At 48.0% G+C, this 26512-nt stretch overlaps 9 protein-coding genes across 9 annotated transcripts; 5 read left to right on the plus strand and 4 right to left on the minus strand.

Moving 5' to 3' along the window:
- Positions 1-384: 384 nt before the first annotated feature.
- Positions 385-642, minus strand: N7495_008638 (uncharacterized protein; the record flags this gene model as incomplete). The annotated part of the gene is made up of 1 exon (XM_057211289.1): positions 385-642. One exon carries the CDS (start codon positions 640-642, stop codon positions 385-387), a length of 258 nt encoding a protein of 85 aa, XP_057060832.1.
- A 1255-nt stretch (positions 643-1897) lies between these two features.
- On the plus strand, positions 1898-2503 carry N7495_008639 (TspO/MBR family protein; the record flags this gene model as incomplete). Its single annotated transcript, XM_057211290.1, has 2 exons — positions 1898-2000; positions 2061-2503. 2 exons carry the CDS (start codon positions 1898-1900, stop codon positions 2501-2503), a joined length of 546 nt encoding a protein of 181 aa, XP_057060833.1.
- Positions 2504-3794: 1291 nt separating this feature from the next.
- N7495_008640 (threonine/serine exporter family protein) lies at positions 3795-6413 on the plus strand (the record flags this gene model as incomplete). Its single annotated transcript, XM_057211291.1, has 1 exon — positions 3795-6413. The coding sequence occupies one exon, from the start codon at positions 3795-3797 to the stop codon at positions 6411-6413; it is 2619 nt and encodes an 872-aa protein (XP_057060834.1).
- A 516-nt stretch (positions 6414-6929) lies between these two features.
- On the plus strand, positions 6930-7842 carry N7495_008641 (uncharacterized protein; the record flags this gene model as incomplete). Its single annotated transcript, XM_057211292.1, has 2 exons — positions 6930-7535; positions 7606-7842. The coding sequence occupies 2 exons, from the start codon at positions 6930-6932 to the stop codon at positions 7840-7842; spliced, it is 843 nt and encodes a 280-aa protein (XP_057060835.1).
- Positions 7843-8587: 745 nt separating this feature from the next.
- N7495_008642 (NAD(P)/FAD-dependent oxidoreductase) lies at positions 8588-9918 on the plus strand (the record flags this gene model as incomplete). Its single annotated transcript, XM_057211293.1, has 3 exons — positions 8588-8849; positions 8902-9822; positions 9866-9918. The coding sequence occupies 3 exons, from the start codon at positions 8588-8590 to the stop codon at positions 9916-9918; spliced, it is 1236 nt and encodes a 411-aa protein (XP_057060836.1).
- A 741-nt stretch (positions 9919-10659) lies between these two features.
- On the minus strand, positions 10660-11067 carry N7495_008643 (uncharacterized protein; the record flags this gene model as incomplete). Its single annotated transcript, XM_057211294.1, has 1 exon — positions 10660-11067. The coding sequence occupies one exon, from the start codon at positions 11065-11067 to the stop codon at positions 10660-10662; it is 408 nt and encodes a 135-aa protein (XP_057060837.1).
- Positions 11068-12334: 1267 nt separating this feature from the next.
- Positions 12335-19333, minus strand: N7495_008644 (nacht domain protein; the record flags this gene model as incomplete). The annotated part of the gene is made up of 5 exons (XM_057211295.1): positions 12335-13039; positions 13180-17984; positions 18030-18363; positions 18412-19121; positions 19213-19333. The coding sequence occupies 5 exons, from the start codon at positions 19331-19333 to the stop codon at positions 12335-12337; spliced, it is 6675 nt and encodes a 2224-aa protein (XP_057060838.1).
- A 3499-nt stretch (positions 19334-22832) lies between these two features.
- On the plus strand, positions 22833-24749 carry N7495_008645 (chaperonin-containing T-complex subunit CCT3; the record flags this gene model as incomplete). The annotated part of the gene is made up of 6 exons (XM_057211296.1): positions 22833-22857; positions 22925-22991; positions 23053-23261; positions 23314-23904; positions 23966-24603; positions 24663-24749. 6 exons carry the CDS (start codon positions 22833-22835, stop codon positions 24747-24749), a joined length of 1617 nt encoding a protein of 538 aa, XP_057060839.1.
- A 154-nt stretch (positions 24750-24903) lies between these two features.
- N7495_008646 (PRKRIP1 family protein) lies at positions 24904-25488 on the minus strand (the record flags this gene model as incomplete). Its single annotated transcript, XM_057211297.1, has 1 exon — positions 24904-25488. One exon carries the CDS (start codon positions 25486-25488, stop codon positions 24904-24906), a length of 585 nt encoding a protein of 194 aa, XP_057060840.1.
- Between the last annotated feature and the right edge of the window lie 1024 nt (positions 25489-26512).

Genomic DNA, 26512 nt, shown 5'->3' on the forward strand with positions numbered 1-26512 from the left:
CCATGCTGTAAGTTCGTCTTATGGAAAATAGTGGATTGAAAATCCATTGAACGAAGAAATATCATCTTCCAATTTCAACCATAAATATACCAGTCCACGGGTATACAGTATCGCAGATGATCGGAAACCCGCTGGTGTGGGATTCCTCACCGTAGCATGGTTTGGATTAAGTATGACCGACTCTCAGGGATGAATTCACATGTTTCTGGTCACAGTCAAGAGAATATCATGTGCGATACCTAGGTAGATTGATGACGCTTGTCGCATCGTATCTAACACGATCGACATGAAGAGATCAGCGGTGAGAATTGCCACATCTGCAACAGCCTCAGATCGTATCTTCAACTCGGAAGGAAAGTGGCCCGAACTACATCTTGCCGATCGTTAGGGACTGGCGGCTTCGACTGTGACTGGCATATCGGCAAAGTTAGACATGAAACGCCGAAGATACCGGTGAGCAACGATGCATCTGAAAACTTTACACTGCATGCATGGTGGCGGCTTATCATTTTTGCGACCTTGCAGGGACAAAGGACATCTCAGTGTATTTTCGGCATCATGTTCTCGTTGGAAGTGAATCTTGCCGATGAGAGGCTTTAGTAGAGCTTGGTGCGAGGTGATGCAGTTCCTGCGATAATTCATTGCTATAATGCACTCAGAAAAAGCAATAATACTGTCAATTTTTATTAGATCCATCATCCAAACTCCTTGGTTCTTGGACACATTCTACCCTATCCACAAGTGGATACGTAGGGTTTACGAATCGCAGGAAATATCATTGCCACGTTCTTGCGGTCAATCGGGACTATCATGATCTCCATGCACTTTCCAATGCACGACCACACTTAAAATCACAGATCTAGTAGCCAATGGGTCATCGAACAAAGAATCCATTCAGCCTGTTCGTTCAAAGAGGTATATCGATTCAAGCGCTCCAACCCAGGGTCAATTACCGGCTGCAGTTCAGTCCAGGTTCCAGGGTCCATGAGACCCACAGGGGATTGACAAAATTAGAGCATGTGAACAAAGGTGCGTTAAATTTGACATGAATCAAAGTTGAAACTCGGCGGCTAAACTTCCTGGAACCAACGCACCGTCGGAGTATTGATAGCAATTGTCTCATCTAGTACCTCGCAGGCATCTAGAATGTTTGTCCGACTCATGCTGTTATCAACCCTAGAAGGGAAAGGGCGAAACTGTAATAGTTAGTACCTAGGTAGCAGCAATGTTAGGCTCTAAAATGGGTCCATTTTACGCTCCACAATGTGAAACGTAGTAATATTTTGTTCAAGGCCATCACTGGGTAACCTATAGGCAGTCATACATGAGCATTATTGGCTTTGAATGTAAGATATACTCATGAGTTAGAGCAGGCATCGTCACAATCTTGCAGTGTGCTAATAATCACTCGTTCATGTTCATTGATAGAACACCCAATGGGAAACTGCGGAAATAACAACGGCTTGCTCGATATAGTTATGTCATGGCTGCGTGTCTTTCGGAGTAGTGCGTATGTCATAAATAATTGAACAGGCTCAATGGCTATTGACTAATCATAGAATAGGATGCGCCATTTGTGGCAAGGGCTTTCTCACCACCACACGTTCCTGAATCCCCGGAGTTAGTAATTGCCCGAGGTTTGCCAAGTGGAAAAAGCAACCCTATATGTATTCGGTGGCCGACTGGCGCATGGTTCGAATGTAGATCTGATATGCACGACCAACGGATAAAGATGTAGATAAGTAAGATAAGAATGATGAAGATAAAGACTGCGATTGCCAAGAAATGCAGAGATGACGTAGAAGGAGAGAAAATGATCGGGATCGGTTACGTAGCAATTTCGCGCATCTTCCCCCTTCCCCCTCTTGATCAACAAGATCAACAAATCCAATTCATCATGGCTTGGTCCTTTGTACTACCACAGTCAGTGTTTACATCGCCGCTTCTCGCGGTAGCCACGCCAGTCGCTGGCGGCATGATAGTAGCGCTGTTGACGAACCGTGAGTTGTCATGCAGAGTACAATTTTATAATCTTAAAATACTGAGCTTTGAACCTATAGGGAGCAAGAATCAGCAAACCTACCGCACTCTCCGTCAGCCTCCGTTCAGCCCACCGGGCTGGTTGTTTGCCCCCGCGTGGACACTCTTGTACAGTATGATGGGATATGCCGCGCATCACGCAACCTTGACCGCCTCCCAGTCATTATCACTGGCAGTTCATGAGGCCAATGGCACCGCCCAGACCCTCTATACGACCCAGTTGGCATTGAATTTCCTCTGGATGCCGCTATTCTTTGGAGTGGGGCGGCCGGTCGCAGCCCTGGGAGACTTGGGTCTGCTCCTTGGAAACGTGACGCTTTTGTTGGCCAATTGGTGGTCGGCGGACCGCACGGCCTTCTGGATGATGACCCCGTACTACGTCTGGCTGGGATACGCGACATATCTGAATATTGGCTGTGGAGTGTTGAATGGGTGGACCCTACCGGAGAAAAAGCAGGAGTAGTAGCAGAGAGGGAAAGAGAAGAAGCAAGCACAGATAGATGTGATATGGATTTGATGCAGGGAAAGAGGGTCCTCAGAAGGAATCTGCATTCGAGAAGATATACAGCAGTAAGAATGAAAAAAGATCAGGTGGTGTGTAGAACATAAGAAAAGATCCACTGTCCGTGCAGAGGATGCCACCAAGGATGTTCTATATACAAACTACAAATGTATCAATCGTGTTTCGTTTTGGTCTGTAACAAGTCATGTTTATTTAGGCCTATCTCCCCTGTTGGTGCCTGATAGTGGAGTCAAAGTTATGTATCAAGAGTAAACCCAGCGACTACACAGTAGATGTCTTTTGTAGCTATCAGCCGTTGATCAGAGTGGATATATCTCCACAAGAGCTTTAGGAGGTGGCTATACTATTAACTCACAGGCCAAGGGGAAGAGAATCCGTATTCCGGACATTCGGGATCTTCCACCAATTCGGGCGTTTTTTTTTTCGGCTCGAGTAGAAAAGTCTGCCCTACAGATAAAACATCCATGTATATTTTTTATTTTAATTATCTCAGGTTATAGCTGTTTCAATTCCAAATCTAGATCTTGGTTCCTGATTTTAGAATTTTCAGGAACCTGGAAGCAAGATGGGACAATGGTTCGAACCCGCTGTGCTGCCGCAAACCTGATCGCCACCGACTCCACTGACAGTGACTTAAAAAGTGGTACGTGTTCAAATCTAGAATTCTTGGATTAGCTCAATTATCCTGTAACATGGCGAATCGCCGGGTGGATAAAAGCATGATGAAAAACGAGAAGTGAATGGCCTAAAGAGGGAATCAGTTAGGGTTTGGTCGAAGAAAAGGGCAAAAAAAGAGAAAAATAAATAATTAAAAAAAGGGCTAAAAAAGTGGACAAATAGTAATACGCTATCTTCAGCACGATGATTTCATGTGAAAAAGATAGATCTAGAACTCCTTTAGAAAAGAGAAAAAGGGAAAAAAGAAGGAAAAATTAAGAGAAAAAAAGACTATCGTACTCAATCCGTGGTTCGATTTCTACTCCTCGAAACTCCCCAAACACTGAATCTCTAATCTTCAATTATTTAGTGATCTTGCTCTTGTTCTTATTCTTACTCGTGCTTTTACTCTTATCTCATTCTTTTGCTTTTATCTCGTTCTTTTGTCCCCTAGCTTTCGCTCCTTCCGTTTTACTTCATCCCCCATATATCTATATAGTTCCTGGCCCTTCACTCCCCTTACTTCCGACATATTTCCGACATTCCACGGGGGATCCAAGGGGAGGACTTGGATATGTCCGAATTCTTCAGTCCTCGCCCTACTCCTGATGAAGATTATGCCGAATATCCCTTTCCTGCTATAACCTCAAGCCGGCAAAGTTTGGAAGAGGACGCCACTGCGGCCTACCAATACGAGCTGCACGAGGCCGTCCCTGCGCCCGAGCCCGAGCCCGAGCCGCCTGTCACGCCTGAGGAGCCACCAGTTGTTGAGCCTCCAGTTGCTGAGCCTCCAACAATCCGCTCTCCAAGAGTCCGTTTTCGCTCTCTCAGTCGTTCTCATAATCTCCATCCAGAAGACTCCCATAAAATATTTTCAGATAAAGTCGTCGCTGCTCAGAAGCGAGCTTTATTACCTACCGAGAAAGATGTTGCCCTAACTGATTCCATCACGCCACCTGCGCCCGCGCTTTCTCGTCGCGGCCCTCTTGTCACAGAACAGGCTGGAGCCGAGACTGCTGATGAATTAGATTCCGAAAAACATGTGACTTTGGAGGAAGTTCATTCGGCGCGCGAGAAATTTCGTCATGCTGGTGAGCTTCTGCGGGCCAAAACTGTTCGTCTAGGTGAGAAACTCGGTCGCCCCATTGACGATGGTGAGCCACTGAATGCCTCCATCTTCCCGGATGACTTTAACGGTGGTATCCCTGTGGAGCATCTCCAAGCGCAACGTGCGCGTCGGGATGCTGACCTCACGCGCTCCTTGGAGACCGGCGGGGAGTTCCATGAGCCTCCACCGAGCGCTGAAGCTCATCGTCTCGTGCGCAACATGACTATGGCGCAGGAGCATGCGCGCAAGCGTAAGCCTCGACGCCCATATCAGCGCTCTGGCCAGACCACTCCGGAGAGCACGCTGCGAGATCTTGCGTTCACCTCGCGTCGGCGTTCGAGTGGCCTGGCTGGCGGTAGCGGCATTCTGTCTCAGCTATTGAAGCTTCATGCCAACCAGATGGGTGGCTCTCGTCCTGAGAGTGTCATCACCGATGACTCTGATAGCGATAATACACAAGTCTCATCGGGCTTCACAACCCCTAAGAAAGGCTCGTCGCTTTCGCCGACATTACCCCCTACGTCCATGCCCCCATCTGGCTCTGCCACCCCGCGTAAGGAGAAGCTCAAGTGGTACAAGAAGCCGGCTCACCGTTCGACGTCCTCCCTCATCAATGCGTCGATGAATCTCAGCAGCGCGACCCTGCCGGCTGCTGCTGAGCTCACACCGGGGAGACGCCCGCGGAAGAGTCGCCGCAAGACACGTCTGGAAGACGAGATCCGAGTCACCGTGCATATTGCAGAGATTATCTCTCGACAGCGCTACATTATGCAGCTCTGTCGAGCACTCATGCGGTACGGTGCCCCTACTCACCGTTTGGAAGAATACATGACCATGACGGCGCGCGTCCTAGAAGTTCAGGGGCAGTTCCTATACCTTCCAGGGTGTATGTTGATGTCCTTTGATGATCCGACAACGCGTACCGCCGAGGTCAAGCTTGTGCGTATAGTGCAAGGTGTCGACCTCGGCCGGCTTGCCGACACCCACAATGTCTATAAGAACGTTGTCCACGATTTGATTGGAGTGGAGGAAGCAACTCAGGAACTGGATGAGATCATGCAGCGCAAGCCCCGGTTCAACAAGTGGATCGTGGTGTTGATGTATGGCCTGGCCAGTACCGCCGTGGGACCCTTTGCCTTTGAAGCGCGACCGATCGATATGCCGATTATCTTCCTTCTCGGCTGTTTGGTAGGCCTAATGCAGCACGTCCTGGCGCCCCGCTCAGTCCTCTACTCCAACGTCTTTGAAGTGACCGCCGCTATTATAACCTCATTCTTGGCTCGCGCCCTGGGCAGCATTGAGATCACTCGCCACGGCGAGAAAGAACGTCTTTTCTGCTTCTCTGCTCTGGCTCAGGCCCCCATCGCACTAATTCTCCCTGGTTTCATGGTTCTATGTAGCAGTCTCGAGCTGCAATCCCACCAGATGATCGCCGGGTCCATACGAATGGTTTACGCTATCATCTACTCCCTCTTCCTCGGCTATGGTATCACCGTAGGTACCACCATCTATGGTCTTATGGACTCCAATGCTACCTCCCAGTCAACATGCTCCGGTCTTTCTGTCTACGGCTCCGTTTACCTCCGTGAATTCCCCTTCGTCGCCATATACGCTGTGTTCCTCGCCGTTGTCAACCAGGGCAAGTGGAAGCAGATGCCTGTGATGGTTTTCATCGCGGTGTCTGGTTATATCAGCAACTATTGGAGCGGAACGAAGCTCGGCTCCAGCTCTGAAGTCGCCAACACGGTCGGTGCATTCACAATCGGCATATTAGGCAATTTATACAGTCGTGTCTGGCACGGTCACGCCGCTACCGCCATTCTTCCGGGCATCTTTGTGCTCGTTCCCTCCGGTCTTGCTTCCAGTGGCTCCCTAATCTCTGGTTTAGACTACGCCAATTCTGTCAGGGAAAATCTGGCGAAAAATGGCACCAGCTCCTCCACTAGCAGTCTCACTGATACATCCGTTGCCAGTCTTGGTTTCGGAATGATTCAAGTGGCTATCGGCATTACGGTCGGCCTCTTCATCGCCGCCCTCGTCGTCTACCCTCTCGGCAAGAAGCGCACTGGATTGTTCAGCTTCTAGTGCCTTTTAAACCCCTTTCTTCTCTTCTTATGAACATATTTACCATCTATTCCCCTTTCATCATTACCCTTTCATCATTACCCTTTCATCATTACCCTTTCATCATTACCCTTTCTTGTTACATTTACCATTTATCTTATTTTTCGGGTTTATCATAGCGTGTCAGCGCATTTGAATATTGTTTTTTAGCGTCTGATTTGGAGGGATTTTGGGGGAATTCATATTTTCAAAAGGTCTTTCTGCTTTTTATATATTCACACGACTTGGAAATGTCTATATTATCACTTTATTATCAGGGGTTCAATGATGCTGTTTCACATTGATTATACTGTTACAAATCATGCCTAAAAATGTTCTCGTCTATAGATCTCGGCATCCGGAAGTAAGCAGTGCCGAAACATGACGTAAACCCTGATCTCATTTAAAATATACAAACCTTACTTGCCTCGAAACCCCCTCGCGTAGACATCCATTATCACCTCCAGGGACCAGGGCCAGGTACCTAGTATAGACGTAATGACTCGACAATCATTGAAGCCATATCTAGCCGAATTCCTCGGTGTAGCCCTCTTGATCGTCATAGGAGATGGCGTCGTCGCTCAATGCCTACTATCCGACTACACATACGGTACCTGGCTATCCATAAATTTCGCATGGGCCGCAGCAGTCTGTCTAGCAAACTACTTGTCAGACCCAAGCCCAAGCATCAACCCAGCCGTAGCGATCACCCACGCCCTCCTCCGCCCCAGAACCGGCCAATGGAAGAAACTACCCTACACGCTCGCCGCGCAGTTCTTCGGCGGATTTGTCGGCGCTGCAGTCGTTTATATCAACTACCGCTCTGCTATTAAAGCCTGGGATCCAGATTATACGATTCCTGGTGGCTCGATCCTTAGTCCGAAAGGCCACCATTCTGCCGGTATCTTCGCTACGTACCCGTCTGCGTTGTTCGAGTCGAATTGGGAGGCTGTTTTCTCTGAAACTCTTGGGAGCGCTGTGCTTATGTTTGGGTGTTTGAGTATTTTTGATCCCGGTAATGCGCATCGCTTCCCAGCGCCGCAGCTTTCGCTGTTTTTGTTATTACTTGGCATTGGGGCTGCGTTGGGATGGCAGACTGGTTATGTATGTGAATTTCCTTCTGCTCAACATTTTCCAGGCTGGATGAAACATTTATTAATTCTGTGGATTTTAGGCTATTAATCCCGCTAGAGATTTTGGTCCTAGACTCTTCTCTGCTATCATTTATGGCCGCGAAGTCTTCACGTCCGCTGACTACTACTTCCTCGTTCCACTTTTCGCTCCTATCTTTGGCTGTCTAGTTGGCGCGGCTACTTACGATCTTATGCTCTTTGATGGAGATGGATCGCGTATTGCTGATGCGCTGGATAGAATGGAGTCTCGTGGATCTTTGAGATTGCAGGATGATTGAGGTCTTTCTAAGTGCTACGATTCCATTATACATTTTATGATATACTCGCTATAATAGAATTAGAAGAGGTTCATGTCTTTGTTGGACAGGGACATGGTTGAACGCCTGAGCTTTCGGGTTGTGTTGAGGATTATCTAGGGTTATTTACGTTGGCATTTTGATATACTGTTCATACTGGAATGAGTTACGCTAATCAGCGTTGGCGCAGTTATCTCTAGGCTTTGAATCTATTTTTTTCTTCGGGTGTTCTTGTATGCCATGGCTTTCATGTAAAAATTCTCGCTCTGTACTTAACTGTCAAATAAATGGCAGGAATGACACCTTTCTGCTAAGAGTTGACGTGCCAATTTCATAAAAATCAATTTACCCAAGCTTGCCAATGAGTCTTTGCCAGGTACCCTTGGACGTTGAAAGTTTTACTAAATTTACCATCCAGGAATTCAGAGGTTGAGAATGTATTAATTGATGTAGTTATATGTGCTGATTTAACGCAATTGCTTCAAGTCTTGCATAAAATGAACGATTTATTAATGGGTATGAATCCACATCCATCGGAGAAATCTCCGCTTTCGTGATCTAACCACACCATGAAGCGGGGTTTAGAAAGGAAAGAAATGATTAGCACCTCTAAGTCTTAACTATTTTATCTAACGGTCCTATTCGACTTTGAGAGTCCGGCATTCCTTTTTTGGTGCAATTATCCTGAGTGCCCTACGTAGTATAGCCATTCGCCAATTCAAGCAACATGAAACCATCTTTGCCCGCTCCATCATCAACCTTGTCTATCTGGCATCGTACAACTCGCTCATTTCCACATCTTCATGCAAACCGCCTAACCACCGTCCCAACCTCTGCTAAATACGTCATCATAGGCTCTGGTATCTCCGGCGCCCTAACAGCCTGGAAACTCATTGAAAGCGGAGTCAAAGGTGAGGATATCTTGATACTGGAATCGAGAGAGGCTGTATCAGGCGCAAGTGGGAGAAACGCAGGCCATATCCGACCTAGTAAGGAAGACTATCCCTTCATTTTGCCCTTTTGTCTAAAATGTAATTCCAGATGCATTTGGCTCGTTTCCAGGCTATGCAGCAACCCATGGACCCGAACAAGCCGTCAAAGTTCTTGAAAATGAGAAATCTGTTCTCGAGAATATCCGCAAATTCGTGGAAGAGCATGATGTTGACTGTGACTTCCGATACACAAACACCTTCGACGTAGCCACTTCCGAAGAGCAAAAGAAGAGCTTGGCTGACGCTTTTGTATCATTTAAAGCTGCTGGTGGTGATACATCACATATCACAGTCTACGAAGGTGATGAAGCAAAGATTAAGACGAGAGCCTATAATGCCCTCGTTGCCTACGAGTCACCCGCTGCATCGAACCATCCTGGTAAACTCGTCCAATGGATCCTGAACGACTTTATCAGCAAGGGTGGAAAACTATGGACTCACTGTGCCGCGACAAAGGTTGTCTCGTCTGGCTCTAGCTCAAGCTGGGACGTTTACACAGTCCGGGGTACCGTTACAGCAGCGACGGTAGTCCACTGCACGAATGCCTATGCAGCATATTTACTACCAGACCTAAGCCAATTCATAACTCCGCGTCGATCACAAGTGCACGCATTTATCCCACGCCTATCCCTCTCAGGCGAATACGCAATGAAACACACAATGGCACTTCGGTACGGCAATGAAAACTTCTTCTCAGTGAACCCTCTCAACAACGGCACTATTCTCCTCGGTGGATCAGGAACAAGGACAAGCTCCGATGGCCATTCAGCACAAGAGCTGATTTCCTTCGATGACTCGTTATTCAGCGAGCGAATTGCCAAAAGCAGTACAAGAGAGTTCACAGGACTATGTGAGGAGTCGGCACAGACTCCACTGCGACATGGTGAAGGACTTGATCATGCTTGGACTGGGATTATTGGTACGACAAAGGATAAACTACCTCTTGTTGGACCTGTTGAAGGGAGAAAGGGTCAGTGGATATGCGCTGGTTTTAATGGTCATGGTGAGTTTAGATCGTGCTTGTTCTTCCATTTTCGGTGTGGAGCTAATCAGGTTTGACTTTTAGGTATGGCTCATATTTTCAATTGTGCGCCTGGGTTGGTGAAATTGATATCTGGGCTGTCTTGGGAGGAAACCGGTCTTCCGGAATGCTTTCAGTTTAGTGAGGATAGGATACGCAGGTTCGACAAACAAGCTGAGAGCTCTTTATAGATGGGTTCTCTTGATCTTTGATGGTAATTTGACAGAATCTTACGCAATCTCTCTGACATAAGAATGACGAGTTGAACCTGAGGTCAAACCCTAGACAAAGTGGCTAAAATTCATGATTACCAGAGCTTTGAATCTCAAAGGACATTCATGTGGTATATTAGTTCCACTGGTGGACCCAGATCACTGTTTCTCTGGCTATAGTTGTTTGCCGCAGGCTGTAGATTGTCAACATTCATGTCATTTTTACTGTTGAGTCCTGTTACTTGAAGGAAACCCTATCCCTTTAACCAGCGTCTCTGATTTAGTTTAGCTCCTAGGGCTGGTAGGTGGTGTATGTATGTTTACGATAAAAAATTAAATGTCATGAGTTATTTCACTCTTCCAGTGTCAAATCCTACAGTAGCTGTGCCACTTCAAATCTTCATTATTCTGGGTACTGTTACAATGCTCATATTTATACGTGTCGTAAGCATATCAAATTCTCAGCATAATGACTAAACTGCAAACATAACTCATTACGAGAAAAATCATGCTTGAAACAGCTATCAAATCATTACAAAAAAACCTTTTTTCAATACTTGTTTCGACCCCAAAATTAAGGAAGATCCTCCGGAGCGTAGCTCTGATCTGGACTGACAATTATTCCAGCCTGAAGCTGTTTATCAGTATAGGCAGGATAGATAATAAGATCAGCGTTATTATTGACGACAGCCAAGGTGGTAAACCCGTTACCCTCGCCAAACTGTCCGCTCCAGCCCGTTGTAATGGTATAAACGCCGCATTCAGCAGGGCCACCTGTCGTTACAGAGGCATCACCGGTCACATCGGCGTCGGTGGTGGCGCTCACGTTAAATGTGCAGACAGTTGTATCGTTTTCTCCATTGAAGATAGCGAAGTTCCAGGTGCACAAAGTGTCATCGGTACTACAGACTCGCTGCATATTCTGGATCGTCCACTCAGAGCCAGTGACCATCATTGACTTGGCTGAGGTGGGGGCAGCCATTATTGAGGAAGAAAAGACCCCCAGATGGGTCAGGAGAAGATGGATCATCTGCATATCCGCGTAGATGGATTTTTATTAGGAGGATGGAATATTGTCTGTCCAAGTGGAGATGATTTTGCTCTGGGGTCCCGGCCTTTATGTACTGGCTCAGAGCACGAAGAGGGTGCTTTAAAGCTTCCCTGCACCCCCGGAGCCCTCTGTTTCGTTGTCTGGTGAAACCCTGTCAGCTCCCCCGCAATGCTTCACAGAAAAGGTGCTATATTGGGATACAGTATGTAACGGTGAACGAGCTTGACGTAAAATAAGATAGTTACTAGATCCCTGCTTATCAAGTTTCGCTGCTGTACTAATTAGTCTATTGGACCCTTAGCTAGTTAAACAAAGTGCATTTAGGTCATCACAACCCAGCTTCCGATGAGTTCATATAGTCTAAGACACATATGTGCCAAGACCACTCCTGGCATCCTAACCACGCTTCTATACCCGGCTTTAAAGTTTATCCAGAATATGCTTCTTTGGACAGTAACTAAGATATATGAGATGTTGAAATATTAGAGACAGGAAGGTTGGAGTGTTGTGTGACTAGACGAAGCTCCAAATACCGGAAATGACTGGAAATGACTGTAACCAGGCAAGCAGCTTGCCCTGTCACCCGTGTGCTCTCCTGCTGGTCCGAGTGATAGAAAATCTTCCTATTAGTTTCCCCGTGTTGCATCTTACTTTCATAATCAGCCAAGTACCATTACGGTAGGAAAGGGATATCACCTGACAATTGCATTGGTATAATTGAGACTCTTTCTATATCGATAGATGCCTACGGCGGAACGTCTTTCAATTCGGCTTGAAATATCTTCATTCAAATAGAGTACATTGGAGACATAGCAGATCTTCAGGTTCCAACGTTGCACCACGCGTAATTCAATTCCAGAAAGACAATTTTTATCAAATTTGACGCTTGATGAGTCTGTGGTGCTTGTGTGAGAGGCTTACAAGAATTCAGGGTTTATTCCTAGTCAAAGATTAAACCTTGGAATTATCAATTGATCGGAATACCTAGAACTTTCGGAACTTCTCTTGCATTGGCTGGTGTCTATGCCCTTGTTAGAAGTGATGCACGTAGTGAATGAACATAATGGGATCTTGAATGTGCCTAAGAGCAATTATAAAAAGCATATATTTGTGTTACAAAATTATTCCCGTATGTATATGTATGATTAAGGAACATAACGAGACAGTTCTAGACTGACAGCCATCCCAATGACTAGATTTAGTGAGTTCCGTTCACATCCTCGGAAACTTTGCTCAGGTCACCAAAACTCTGCTGGCGGTTAAGCTGCAGCCATCGGAGGAGGTAGTCGGGCTTCTTATCCTTGGCGACCTCAGTCTCTGTGCCCATGTGGGCAAACTCCCACGAAGCAGGCGCAACAAATAGGCCAGTGGTGTCATGCGCAGGCGGGGCCTTAGGGCTCCACTTGGAAGAATCGGCGATGGATCCGAAAGCCGCAACATCAAGATCAGCGAACTCTTCAGCTACGCGAGACACGAGAGATGAAAGATCGTCGGCCGGGTCTTCGCCCCATCCTCCCTGACGGGAGTAGATACGCTTGATGAGATCAAGCTGCTGGAGGGCTACTTGAGCGGCGGCTTCGTCGGTAAGGGGCTGGTCGTCAACGTCCAGGTCGTCGGCAAGTTCTGCACGAAGAATCTCCGCGTGCAGAATTAGAGCGTCATTGTAACGATTGGCTGCAATGTATAGGGAGGAGAGAAGGTTGTGCACGTCGATGCTGACAGGATCAAGCAGACCCCAAGTACGGCTCAAGTTGTAGCACATGCTCTCGGCGAGGGCGATGGATTGGTCCTGCTTGTTGCGGACAAAGAGAACTTCCACCAGGCGGCATCCGACACTGATGACGGTGGTGGCGGACCAGGAAGCTTGGATAATGCGCGAGTTCCAAAGCTGGGTGAGGAGCCACTGTAGAGAAATTAGCGAAAATTCGTTCAAATAACAATACATGAGCCGTCTGGGTCAGCCCCGACAGCCTCAGCATTTCCAGGGTCGAAAGGAGCGGCAAGTAGGTGCGATGCATCAGTAATGAGTCCATTGAGACTTACCTCGAGATCTTCGTAGTTCTTTTGCTCGCCCATCAACCGGACAAGGTTGTTGAGCTCGCTGGCCTGCAGCTGGACGATGTCGATGTCCAGCGTCTTGCATGCGCGAAGGGTCTCACGCAAGATGGTCTTGCTCAGCTCAACCATGCGAGCCTGTAGCTTGAGGTCGCTGCTCTTCTTGACGCCCAGACCTGAAAGGTACAGAGACAGCTTGAAAGCAAACGGAATAATTCTGGGGTGCTTGAAGCCATCCTTGAACAATGTGAAGTTATAGACAACTGTAGCGACTTCGAGAGCCTGGGCGTACTGGTCAGCCAGGAGAAGAGCGTAGACCTTAGCGATACCGGATGAGCAGCCAACAATGGCAAGATCATCGGAGTGGCGAAGGCGACCTAGCTCCACGAGAAGTGCGACAAAGAAGGTTCTAGTGGCAGGACCAGAAAGGTCCTTAAGAGCGGTGCCATAAGACTCCGTGAAAATCTTGTAAAGGGCATCTTCAGTAGCAAGAGACTGCTCGGCGTGAAGCTGGCTGGTTGCGAGGAATGCATAAAGGCGGGCGCCGTCGAATAGCTTCTGGTCGATGGAGAGCTCCTTGGATTGGATTGAAATAGTGTAGCGGTCGTACAGAATACCCTCAGTCAGCATATCGGTCATAATATCGGAGAAAGTGGCCTTCTTTGCAGCATCAGTTGTGTCAGCCTTGCGCAGAGTCTCCTCAAAAGCGGCAAGGAAGACGATGGAGCGGCGGTCGACCGTTACTGGAAGCTTGATTCCCACAGCCTTGGTGCTACGGGCCCCCTTGTTGATAATCTGTAAGCGCAAGTCTTTCAGGAGAGCCCATGCCTGAGCTGAGTAGTTGCATGAGAGGTAGATATTGGCCAGAGAAACGGCAGACTCGTGAAGCTTGGTCGAGTCAGTAGCGATAGGAGCAGACAAAATTTCGACTACGCTGGTGGAAAGTTGCTGTTGTGCCTGTTTCTGTACCTCTGGCTTATCTGACTTAGCCCATGCGATGACGAGAGATGAGAGTGAGGCGAGTGTGGATGTGTGCATGACACCGTGCTCCTTCTTATTGATCTCAAGCTGCTCCTTCCACAGGGTTTCAGCTTTCTGGGCCTGCTCAGGTGCGTTTTCAGTGGATGCCTGGCTGGCGTACAAAGCCGCAAGCTGACGCTTGGCCTTGGCTAGGATGCTGAGCTGAGCAGGAGTCTGGGGCTTATCAGCCGGTGCTTCAGCAGCCTTCTGGACAACTTCCTCGCATATTTTGACTGCTTCCGCGTGATACTTTGAACTCTTGATAGATATTTCAGCAAGAGAGAGGTTGGCGGTTGTAGCAATATGCGATTCAGCCCCATAGATGGAAACAGTGGCGTTGCGGTACTCGACGGCCAACTTGTGGATGACTTCAATGTCGACCTTCAGGTGGGTCTCAAGGACTGCGGTATAACGCGTGTAGATGGCTTGAACAAGGTCACTAGTCAATTTGTACTCTCTAGCACGGGTGGTAAAGGTGACCCAGATAGTGGCGTAGATGGAGCGGGCCTCCTGCCAGCGCTTTTGCTCGAAGTAGATCTTTGATAGCGCAAGAGCAGCGCGCATTGATTCCTTGCTCAGAATACCATCACTGCTCTTCTCAGCCTTGGTAACCTCAAGGTAGTAGTGGTCGGCTCCCTTGACGCGATATTTCACACAAAGGTCACCCATGATGTACAAGGTCTGAATGGTGAGCGGGTTACGTGCACCGAGGGTGGTGCGGTAGCTCTCCAAAAGCTGCTGGTATACAACAAGGGCTTTTTGGTACTGCTGGGTGCTGATGTGGAACTTAATCAGGTCGTTGGAAGTCTCGACAACAAGTTCATCTTGGATGCGCAGGCCGGAGCGAGCAGACTGGAAAACGTGCACGTAAATCTTCTCAGCCTGTTCCGTCTGGTTGCTCTTGGAGTAGCACAAGGCGAGACGGCGCGCAAATTTTATAGACTCCGTAGTGTAGATCTTTGGGAATCCGTACTTGCCCTCAACGCTGAGTGTAGGCCATATTTGCACAAGGAGTTTCTGGCAGAGATCGGCGGCCTCGGTCCAGCGCTCCTTGCTAGTGTAAAAATTGCATAGCGTCTCGTAGGTCTTAATTGTGGACTCGATGCTAACTTCTTGCTTCTCAACCACGTTCTTTGTATCGGCCGACTTGGGAGTGGAGACTATGGCAGCCTCGAGAACCTCATCCATGATGGCGTCGGCCTCATCATCACCCTCATCATCCTCCAGATCGGTAGCCTCAGTACCGGAAGCCTTTGCATCGGCCTTCTTGCTGTCCACCTTCGCTTGGGCGGCGTCCATGAGAGAGACGGCAGTTGACACGGCAGCGGCAGATGTCTGTTGACCAGACTTCTTGAAGTAGCCCCAGACGGACTTCAACACTTCAATAGCGCTTTCAAAGGCACCCATGGCCTTCAAGTCATCACCCACATTGCTGAGCTGCTTGGTGACGGCTTCGGAGTTGTCGCGATGCTGATACTCAACCCAGACGCCATGCAAAATGTTCAAGGCCTCAGCTTCGCGCTTCTGGCGCCTGAGGAAGCGAGCGTATGATACGCTGATCTGAATCTTACGTTCTTGAGCGACATCAGAGGCTCCAACAGTACGGCAGTACTCTGTCAAGTCACGCCATAGAGAGATGTATAGCTCTTCAGCGTGAGTGAAATCCTTCTTCTCTTCGTAAGTGTCAGCCATGCGCAGGGTGATTTCAACGCGACTGATGTCAAAGATTTCGAGATTCTGTTCGGCAAACTCGAAGATGGGCTGAGTATACTGGACGACTTCATTGTGCTTGCCTTGCTGGTACAAAACTGTCTTGAGCTTCTCGGCGGCAAGCTTGGCCTCTTCAGAGAACTCGCCACTCTCGGCAGTGGTGGCTTTGTACACCTCACGGTAGACCTGTTCAGCCTTGTCATTCTCCTTTATTTCTGTGTAGAGCTGGGCGAGCTGGTTGTTGTATTTGGCGACGAGCGTGCTGTTGGAGCCTTTCTGCTGCTTCTCGGTCTCGACAACATACTTGAGCATCTCCTCCTTGCGTGTGACGTCTTCATTGCGCTCTGTGATCTTGACGTTCTCAGAGCTGTCAATTGAGGCGGTCGCGCAGGAAATGGCAAGCTCGTTGGTCTTTCCGAGGACGGCTTGGCCGATCTTAGCTGCTTGATAGAAGAATTTGCTGGCCTCTGCAGGAGCAGAGAGCTTTATATAAGATTGAGCGACGTTTATGGATCCTTGAAGAGTGCACTGAGCATTTTCACCCAAAGCCTGCTGACGGACATTCAGAGCTAGGGTGTGGAAACCATTGGCCTTGATTGCTGGCATCTGCTTTCCCCAGCAACTGCGCTCGAGAAGAGCAAGGAGAGTAGAATTGGGGAACACGGACTTGAGTTCGGGATTGATGGGCTGAAGCTTGCCATCAGCGAAGTATGGAGAGCGTTGGAAGTGGTTGAGCCAGTTGCGAGAAGCGTACTCAAGAAGAGCATTAGTGCGGAAGAGACTGTCAACCTCCTTGGAAGAGAGATCCTCGAGCGAAGGCTCGGTGTTGACATGAATGCAGGCCTTGATGTAAAGCAGTAGTCTAGTAGCCAGACTCTTCTGTGCTTCGGCTGGGGGCAGCAAGTTCTTGTTCCCCTTGCTAAGTTCTAGCAGGTGGAACCTGACGGTCTCGTTGCGGAAGCGGACAGTCTTGTCCTGGACAATGACGAGAGAACTGCAAGATTTGTAAAGATCCTCGAGTACGCTTGACGATCTCGGCTGGTGTGAGCCCTTCTGAACATTCAACTCAAGCAGTGTTTGGATTTCGGCGGTTGTCAGAGACCTCTCAGCAACCAGCAACCAGGCAAAGATGAAGCGTGCGTCATCTTTGAGTGATATATTGCTGATTTGCAAATCAATAATTTCCTTTGTGGTGCCGGGAAGAGTTTTCAAGACTTCTTGGGCTTCTGTAACGTTCTTAGCCTTCTGGAACAGCTGCAAGGCCATTTGAGCCCATGTCAGAGAGCCCTTGCTGCGTTGAGCGATTTGCTCAACCAGTACATCAATCTCCTTCTTGCTACCAATGCCATGGGATATCATATATTCGCGAGCGATGTGCTTAACGTCGATAATGGTGCGCTCAGGGCCCATAGTGACTTGTCGAGTAGGCTTGGACCACGGTTTCGAGAGTGGCCTGGACAGAATAACGACGCGAATCTGGCTGTTTTTGGTGGCAATATCGTGAAGATGCTCGAATACCTCGACCTTCTCAGTTTCATTGCCCTCTAGAGCATCGAGGCCGTCGATGACGAGAACAACATCTTTGCACGACTTCAGTCCAGTATTGAGAGTGTACCAGAGAGCATCTTCAGCATCCTTGATGCTGTCAGTGTTGTCATCGAGCTCGCGAACATTGGCGAGACACCTATACAGAGCCACATTTCCAACGTTCAGATCCAGGAGCTGCAATATCAAGGCCTTAACCAGGGCAGTCTGAGTCGCTTGCGCAGGAATCTGGCTGTCAATGGTGGCCGTGACAGCCTGGAAAGTGTGCCTGCCAACGGGTCTCTGTAACCTCTCGACAATCCAGCTGGAGAGCATGCTCTTGCCAGCGCCAGTCTCAGCTGTGACTGTCAGAACCGGGTCTTTACTACGAGCAAAGTGGACCAGAGATCTTTCAAACCACTCGCACGTAAACTCAGCGCGCAGAGTGCGACTGGCGCGGCGACCAGTCACAATAGCCTGCAAGGTCCGGTCTTGGGGCAACAGCCATTGACGAATGCTATCAATAGAAACATGGATATCTGAGAACGTTAGTAAGGAATATCGGCCTCGAGTGGACTACTAACCTGAAATTTCAGAAGTGCTTTTCAGCTGGTATGTCCACATAACGCTGGTAATTCGGTCCTTGCGCTGCATGAATGAATCCATGAGCTTGCCAAAGGTGACGTTGAATTCTAGAGTCACGCTGGACGTCGACATTGTTTTCGAACTCTTTCGGTAATAAACGGTAATCTCAACGGACAGCCCAAGAATGTCCGCTAGGGCCAAGCTGAGCTCCTGCCTAGCTTCCGGAATGGACCGCAAGAGACTGTAGTTGCGGAGGTAGAAATCAAATATAAGGCCGTACTCGTGGAAAATGGCGAAGACTGTTTCCAGAGCTTCGCCCTGGGTAGGACCCATCTACAATCGTGAGCATATGATAAGCGTAATAAATGACACAACACTTACTTGGAGAAGGATTTGAAAGCATTCAAAAATAAGCTCGACAGTTTCCTTGCTTGAAGCGACAAAGGTGTCGACAGCCTCCTCAAAAACAGAAAGAGAAGTGGCAAAGTATTCAGCCCATTTCAATATCTTATCCCACCTGCTACCCTCAGCAGGCATCCTTCTCAGCCGCTCCTGGCCAATGAAGCCCAAGAAGCTCTCTATAGAGATACCGTTGGAGATGTACTCCTCCTTGGAAGCCTTGAGCTCGGCCTGAAGCCTAGCGCGCAACTCTTGTAGAGGACCGTCGACATTTTTGATCTGGGTCGGTTCCCGGTGGGTAGGCAGGGGAGAACTCGCCCTGCTGATAGCAGACTTTGCCTTTTTCAAGGGCACTACGCTGTGGTCCTCCTGGGCGAGGGTAGAATCGGAAACCACAGTAGGAGCGATGGAATTGACCGAAATACCGTCAACCTCACGCTTGGAGATACGAGGCAGCAGAAGTGTTTTCGAAGGGGTAGACGTCGGCTTGGCGGCAGTTCTGCTGCTGCTAGCCGTTGGGGCGGGTGATGAGCCACGTGGAGCAGGCGAGGAGCCACGTTTGTGGTGATCCTTTTTAAGGCTGCTGAATATAGACATTCTGGGTTCAGAAGAGTGATTTGATAATGTTTCGGAGCTTGAATGTGGTTTTATAATAGAGTTCAGAGTGATGGAGGGCTTGTTGGTCAGGTTTTCTGTCAAAACGAGCAGAGAAATGACCCAGGATCAGCAGGTGTATACGTGGCAATGCGGTGGGATGTAAGTCAAAAGCTCGTTCTCACTTACCTTCGTCTTCTGCCTTTAATCCGAGAACTCCCAATGCTTCAGAGAGACCTTTTCGGACACGATGTTTCTTGTGACTGTGAGGGAAGTTGAAGAACTTCGCTTCTTTTGATTTGGAACTCATTGATGGCTGCCTGAAGAGTTCACCGCTAGTGTGACTTGGGATTGTGGGACGGATACTAGGTAGCAACGAAGGTGTTATGGAGTGGGGCTCCTTTGGAGTCCGCAAATTCCTGACTTCTAAGTTATATGTATAGCCAGGCTCTTGAGAACGAACAGAAACGTCATGTGAAGCTCACTGATATTACTGTGGCCATTGCGGCATAAAATAGGAGTTCTCGATGCGATATTTAGGCAGACCACTCAAAGGAACTGGAAGTTGTTTGACAGACTGGGAATGAGTCCAACAAGACTCCAAGTGCCAGGAGGTAGGATCGACAGGGGTGAGGGCTTTAGCCATATTGTGGATCATTTAGGAGACAGTCGGCGGTGAAGTTATCGAGAGCAGGGAGTGTGATAGGCTTGAAGCCTTCGAGAAAGCTCTAGCCTTCTTTTTCTTCAGTCGTGAACAGCTGTTCGAGGTTAGTTGTTTGCCAAGGGTGTACTCCGTATGGGGCCGGCCCGTAATAACCATGAACTCGGAATCGGCCCCACTTACCGCTGTCATGCCTCTAAACCCTAAGTGTCTAGTATTGTGCTCGCTGACCGCTGCTTTGCGTCTAAGCTAGTCAACTGAAGCTAGTCAACAGAATAGGCTGCCCAAGAACACGCCTACTCATATGATTGGTCGATCTCCATATATCGTACCACAATCCCTGGATTCAAAAAAAAGCCAAAGGAGCCCTAGAAGAAACGCAGGAAGCGAACCCCAGAAAATAATTCATCTCTTTTGGAGGCCAAACCATAGTTTCAACGTTACTACAGTGTCCAAAATTCTCATGCAAGACACCTATCCACATTAGGGACGCTACAGAGTTACCCGGAACTAGTTTGTTGTTGGTTAAAAGTGGGTAAGGTAAGCGATGTAAATAAGATAGGAGAAGAGGGCAGTTGGCAAGCTCCACATGTCGCTGTGACCGAGGGTGGCAAGGGTGAAAGTAGCCGACAGTCTCGTATTTTGCGGTTGACAGTGATAATTATCATGTAATATACTTGGCATTCGTCATCCTTTATCGAAAATCCATGAGCCAAATTCAGTATCGATGTGTTTTTTGTCCAATTTTGTTGTTGAATCATAGCTACCCAGCCAAAAAGGATTCCAAATTCGTTTCCACGCTAAAATAGCTCCATCGGGGGGTCAATTTAGGTCAAAGGTTGTTGGGTCGTAACGCTTTACTGTTCAAAATGGAAATCATAAAGATTGCCACGAGGCATATGAAATGCGCACAAAGGAAGCTTTTTCTTAAATCAGCTGGGAAATAATAGAACAGAGCCTGCGCCCAGGTGGCTCTATTTTTGGCTTTTAAAGGACCAATTACCGCGAAAGCATTCGCTGATAACGTAGAAAGTATAGGAGATCTGCAGGTTGTGATGACGCCGATCATTAACAATCTGACAGACTCTGCAGAATCGATCTTTCAGAGTAGAGCGGCTTTAATGAAAGATAGCATACGCTCTGCGCTTGGATGATGGGACATGATGTTTCTGCACTCGAGTGCCAAGGTTCGTGGTCCCTACTTCTGCAGGTGGTCGCAGAAAATTAAAGAATATCCAGTGCCTCCACATGAATAGGGCTTAGCATGCTCACTTGTGAGCACCAAATCCAGGGAATGAGCATCGAGATAACTGCAAACCCACCCATTACACGACTTTATCGTAAGCTGACAGACAGAACAGAAGCGACTGGTAAGTGATCAGACCGGGCTGAACAGCTGCATCTAACAAATAGCGTTGGAATGATGAGCAGATCCAATAACGATATGAATTCCTCATTGCTTTACCAGTAGTTGGGAAGGATGAGCATGTTCCTTTAAAGGATATTGGTGGGAAGCTAGATTAATATACTGAAATTCTCGGTTGAAACAGCAACCTCGGAGATATGAACGATTTCAGAGAACCCAGCAAGCTTTGAGAACGCCGCGTGTGCTTTGAAAACCAGCAATCATCGAGTTTTCTGGGGATATTATATCAATCACGATGGCGTAGTTCAATGTGTCATATTCTGGATTATATGAACACTATTGTACGCTAAGCTGATTCAATGGCCCGCCATCAATGTGTGGCCCTGTCCGGTCTCGAACCAACTTTTATTATCGACAGGTTATGCAGCGAACGAAGGATGATAGTTCCTATTATATGCAAAAAAGGAAGAGCAACCCGACGATGAGGTTCGTTTAAGAAGGCGTCCATGCTCTCTCTTATATTTGTTCGCAGAGTTCGATCTACAGGGAAGAGAAGGCAGAAATTTGACTCAAGTATTTGGTGTGAGCTCGAGCGGTCCCTTAGGAACTATCGGTCTCTGGATATTTGGAGCTGCAATGATATATAACGCCGTTGTCGAGTGCTATCAGAAACCTTTGTCCTCTTCCTCCTTCGGTTCATGACAGCAGTGCATGATGAAGGATCTGGTCACTCCAGTGTTTCTTGAGCCAATTCTTCATCGGTATTTCAGGTCAAGAGCTTCATCTTGCGGGTGCGACCGCCTTTCCGCAATTGGCCCCAATGACAAATGTCCCGACGTGCTATTGAGACGAGCTTCAATAGCACCGGATTCCTCGTTGCAGGTTCACCCTCATCGCCAGCTTCCGTGATCAAGATGTAATATCAAAATCTCCTGAGCAGCTTTTCGAGGTCTCAAATGATTTTGCTCGCGGTAAGGAGGGCGTTGGCAGATGGATCATAAGATCAGAGAAAAGAAGCGTTGCAAGATAAGGAGAGATACGAGTAATGTTTCCAAATATGGTCTCTCATATCGATCCGTAGAGTAGGAGAGAGAAGAAGGGGGGAAAATGAAGGGAATGGAGTATTTTTGATCCTCAGAATACTTTGTATCAGCAGCCTGACTTGCAGGTCTCAGATTTGGATTGTTCATGTTGTAAGTTTAGACATCATAGGATCAAAGCTACCCAGGATGGATAGATGTGAGAGACCATACTTGATAACATCACTCGTGTATTCAGGAGTGCTGTTAGACACAACGTAGGGCGAAAGCGTAAGGTGAGCCTTGAGAGGGGTCTGGTTAAATACCAATGTAGATTTCATCATATATCTATTTACAGGTTAAATGCGTCATCACTGTCCTTCCAGGAAGATTGAAAAGGGTAGGAAACGGAGAGTCCATAATTCTGTGTAAAATTGGAAATGGGTGTGGGAGAGGAAGAAAAGAAATTGTGGAATGTGGACAGTTCTTATCTGTGATGATATCGGCTATCGCATAATGCTTACATAGCGACGGAATGGCATTAAAGGGCGGTAAGGTATTCAACTATCTGTTTGCTATGTTTGTACTAAAACCCCCTTTTCAGTTTAGTGTCAGGGAGCTCCCACTTTGGAAATTTAGAACGCGGGTAACTTGAACGAGGATCTGAGTTGGCTTTCTATTCAGTGTTCATCGCCAATTATTTGTGGCATATACTTGAGCCATCTTCACTTCTCCCTTCAATTCCACTCAGACCTTCACCAAAATGCAGGCTCCGGTGGTGGTGATGAGTATGTTGCCCCTCCTACCCCCCGTTTCTCCCGTGTATCTGGCCGCAAGTGTTAACCACTCGATTAGACACCAATGCTGGCGACCGCCAGGTTGGCCGCCGTGCGCAACTTTCCAATATTACTGCTGCTAAGACGTACGATATCTACATCCCGTGCGTTTTCCGTGGGCTCAACGCTAACGAATCATATTATCAGTGTGGCCGACATTATTCGGTCATGTCTTGGTCCCAAGGCTATGTTGAAGATGCTCCTCGACCCAATGGGTGGTATTGTTCTAACCAACGACGGCCATGCCATTCTGCGAGAAATTGAGGTGTCACACCCTGCCGCAAAGAGCATGATCGAACTCAGCCGTACTCAGGATGAGGAGGTCGGAGACGGAACCACAACGGTTATTATCTTGGGTATGGGATTTTCTATATTTTCGTCTTGAATAATTTCTGACCTAATTTCTAGCCGGTGAGATGCTCGCTCAGGCCCTTCCCCAGCTCGAACGTAATATCCACCCCGTCGTCATCATCTCCGCCTTCAAGCGCGCTCTTGCCGATGCCCTTCAGATCGTTGAAGACGTTTCGCTACCCGTCGATATTCACGATGACAAGGCTATGTTCACTCTTATCCAATCTTCCATTGGTACCAAGTTCGTTTCGCGTTGGTCCGACCTTATGTGTGGCTTGGCATTGAACGCTGTGCGCACAGTCTCTTTCGAGGTTGGTGGCGGTAAGCAGGAAGTCGATATCAAGCGCTATGCGCGTATTGAGAAGATCCCCGGTGGTCAGATCGAAGATTCCGAAGTCATCGATGGTGTTATGGTAAACAAGGATATCACTCACCCTAAGATGCGGAGAAAGATAGAGAACCCCCGTATTCTGCTTCTCGATTGCCCCCTGGAGTACAAGAAGGGCGAGTCTCAGACCAACATTGAAGTCTCCAAGGAAGACGACTGGAACCGGATTTTGCAGATTGAGGAGGAGCAGGTGAAGCACATGTGCGAGGCCATTCTGGCATTCAAGCCCGACGTTGTTATCACTGAGAAGGGCGTCTCAGGTAAGCAACTCCCAAGCTCACTCTACTAGAGAAAATGGGCATTCTAACAATCAATCTTTAGATCTTGCACAGCATTACTTAATGAAGGGCAACATCACTGCTCTCCGCCGGGTGCGAAAGACTGACAACAACCGTATCGCCCGTGCCACCGGTGCTACTATTGTCAACCGCGTTGATGATATCCAGGAGTCAGACATTGGTACTCGCTGTGGTCTGTTTGAGATTGAGAAGATTGGTGATGAGTACTTCACATTCATGCGAAAGTGCACGTCCCCGAAGGCCTGCACCATTCTGCTGCGCGGTCCCTCCAAGGATATCCTGAACGAGATTGAGCGCAATCTCCAGGATGCCATGGCTGTTGCCCGCAACGTCATCTTCCACCCTCGCCTGTCCCCTGGTGGTGGTGCCGTTGAGATGGCAGTTTCCGTGAAGCTGAGCCAGCTGGCCCGTTCCATCGAGGGTGTTCAGCAATGGCCCTACAAGGCTGTCGCTGACGCTATGGAGGTCATCCCTCGCACATTGGCACAGAACGCCGGTGCCAGTCCCATCCGTGTACTGACCCAGTTGCGTGCTAAGCACGTCGAGGGCCACACCACCTGGGGTCTGGACGGCGAGTCTGGCAAGTTGGTTGATATGAAGGAGTATGGCGTTTGGGAGCCCGAGGCTGTCAAGCTCCAGAGCATCAAGACCGCAGTCGAGGTAAGTCCCTTAATCATCCCTGTTTTATCTCGTCTTGTAACCTTACTAACTTGTTCTAGTCCGCATGCCTGCTGCTCCGTGTCGACGATATTTGCAGCGGAAAGTCAGCAGCACAGGTCAGCAGCGGTGGTGGTGGTGAGGAGTAAAAGAGAAAGAACCAAAAAATGATCTAGGACCTGAAGGCCGTACATAATGTTACACGACTGTGATTCCTTTCTGTATGAATATCCTAGACCAAAATGAACTGTCAAATGGGTATCTTCGTGTGAATATTTAAACTATTAGTCACTTGGCAACCCCCTAGTCGTCATGGATAATCACTCCAGGAACTTCCTCCACATAGTTCCCAGAATTATCACCATTGGAAGTAGACGTATCCATGAGCTGACCAGGAGCCATTGGTCCCTTGACCGGCGCAGAACTATCAACGTCCATCACTCCATCCGTACCATTTTTTCCTCGGGTATTACGCTTCTTCTGCCTTCTCCGGCGATTTTTCTCTGTTTTCTCTTCATCCTTCCGCTTCGTCTCCTGTCGCTGTCTCTCCCACTCCGATTGATCTTTCTCCTGGTCAATCTCGGCCTGCATCAGTCGTAGTCGTTCTTGCTCTCGTCGCCGACTAGCCTTGTAGACATGGAACTCGCCCGAGCCCGCACCTGCTGATGAACCCTGAACATTTGTGACAATCTCCGGTGGTGCAGAGAGAGCGGCGACTGCGCGATTTTTTGCTGTTTCCGGTAACTTGATCTCTTTTGACGGGTCCTTGAAGAGAGACTCGACTTGGGATGCATGTTCAGAGCGAGGTGTCATCGCTCGTCGCTTGGTGGGCCGTTTGCTGCGCGGATCGGCGCTTGTAGGAATTGATTCAGGGCCTGGTTCAGACATTGCGTGGTATGTTGGAATGGAAAATAAGGTCTTGGGAGGTCGTGTACAGAGGTGGTAATGGGCCCCTAAATCGTTTCCTCTATGCGCAAATTTTCCAGGAAACCAGGTGGATAGTTGGACTGGAATGTAACGAGTCGCGGAGGTATTAGATAAACTTTCTTGTTTGACCAGTCTCTCAAGTCTCGGGACACTCCAGATAATAATCAGAGTTGATAATGTAGCTAGTACCCGCGATAAGGTTAGTCCGCTTTTATCCGCTAGCCAGCATTTATCCGAAGTATAAGTCATGCAGACAGCTAGTCCGGTATTTTCGATGGACTATCTCTCACATAGTAAGTGTAGAGCCACGGATGTCAGATATGAAATTTGCCATATTTTTCAATCATCCTTTATATTTCAGTCTCTGCTTTACTTCTTCAAGTTATGAGTACTAAAATCTTTAATCTAATCAATCAACAACAGTCTGTTTTTTTTCCTCATGCTACTTTCGAAATATAAGTTAGATCTCCGAACACGAATGTACCATTTGTACGGGTTACAGTCCAGGGAGCCTCAAAGTAGTTCTACTATAAGTAGTTGAGTATCAGTCGTCGTCAAATATGCTCGGCGTAGTGAAGCAGGCAGGCCCCGTAAAGAAACTTGGGATTTCAACATTTAAGCTGAATATGAACTGCTTATCTAGGTAGCCATGGGGGTAACTCTTTATGATACCCAGGTTATGGAAAATCCGAGAAGACACGCATAGAGGCTAGCGGGTTCAAAACAGCCTATGCGCGTTGGACCAGACACAAGTGAAGAGCGGAGCTGGGCGGAACGACCTGGGCAGTCCCGCCCATCTCCGCCAGACAAACCCACGCGGGGCTAAAGCTCTACAATAAAATCATTTATAGTATATATAATTATTTATTTATTTTGACTGGTACGATACTAGGATTAAACAGGAGTGGGCGATGTAATATATGAACTTTTTAAATACAAACACTCTAAACAAACGATAGAGGCTTGGAAAAACATACAACGCGAG

This window comes from Penicillium taxi (assembly GCF_028828555.1).
Source record: "Penicillium taxi strain IBT 34144 chromosome Unknown utg000005l_segment0_segment0, whole genome shotgun sequence".
NCBI lineage: Eukaryota > Fungi > Ascomycota > Eurotiomycetes > Eurotiales > Aspergillaceae > Penicillium > Penicillium taxi.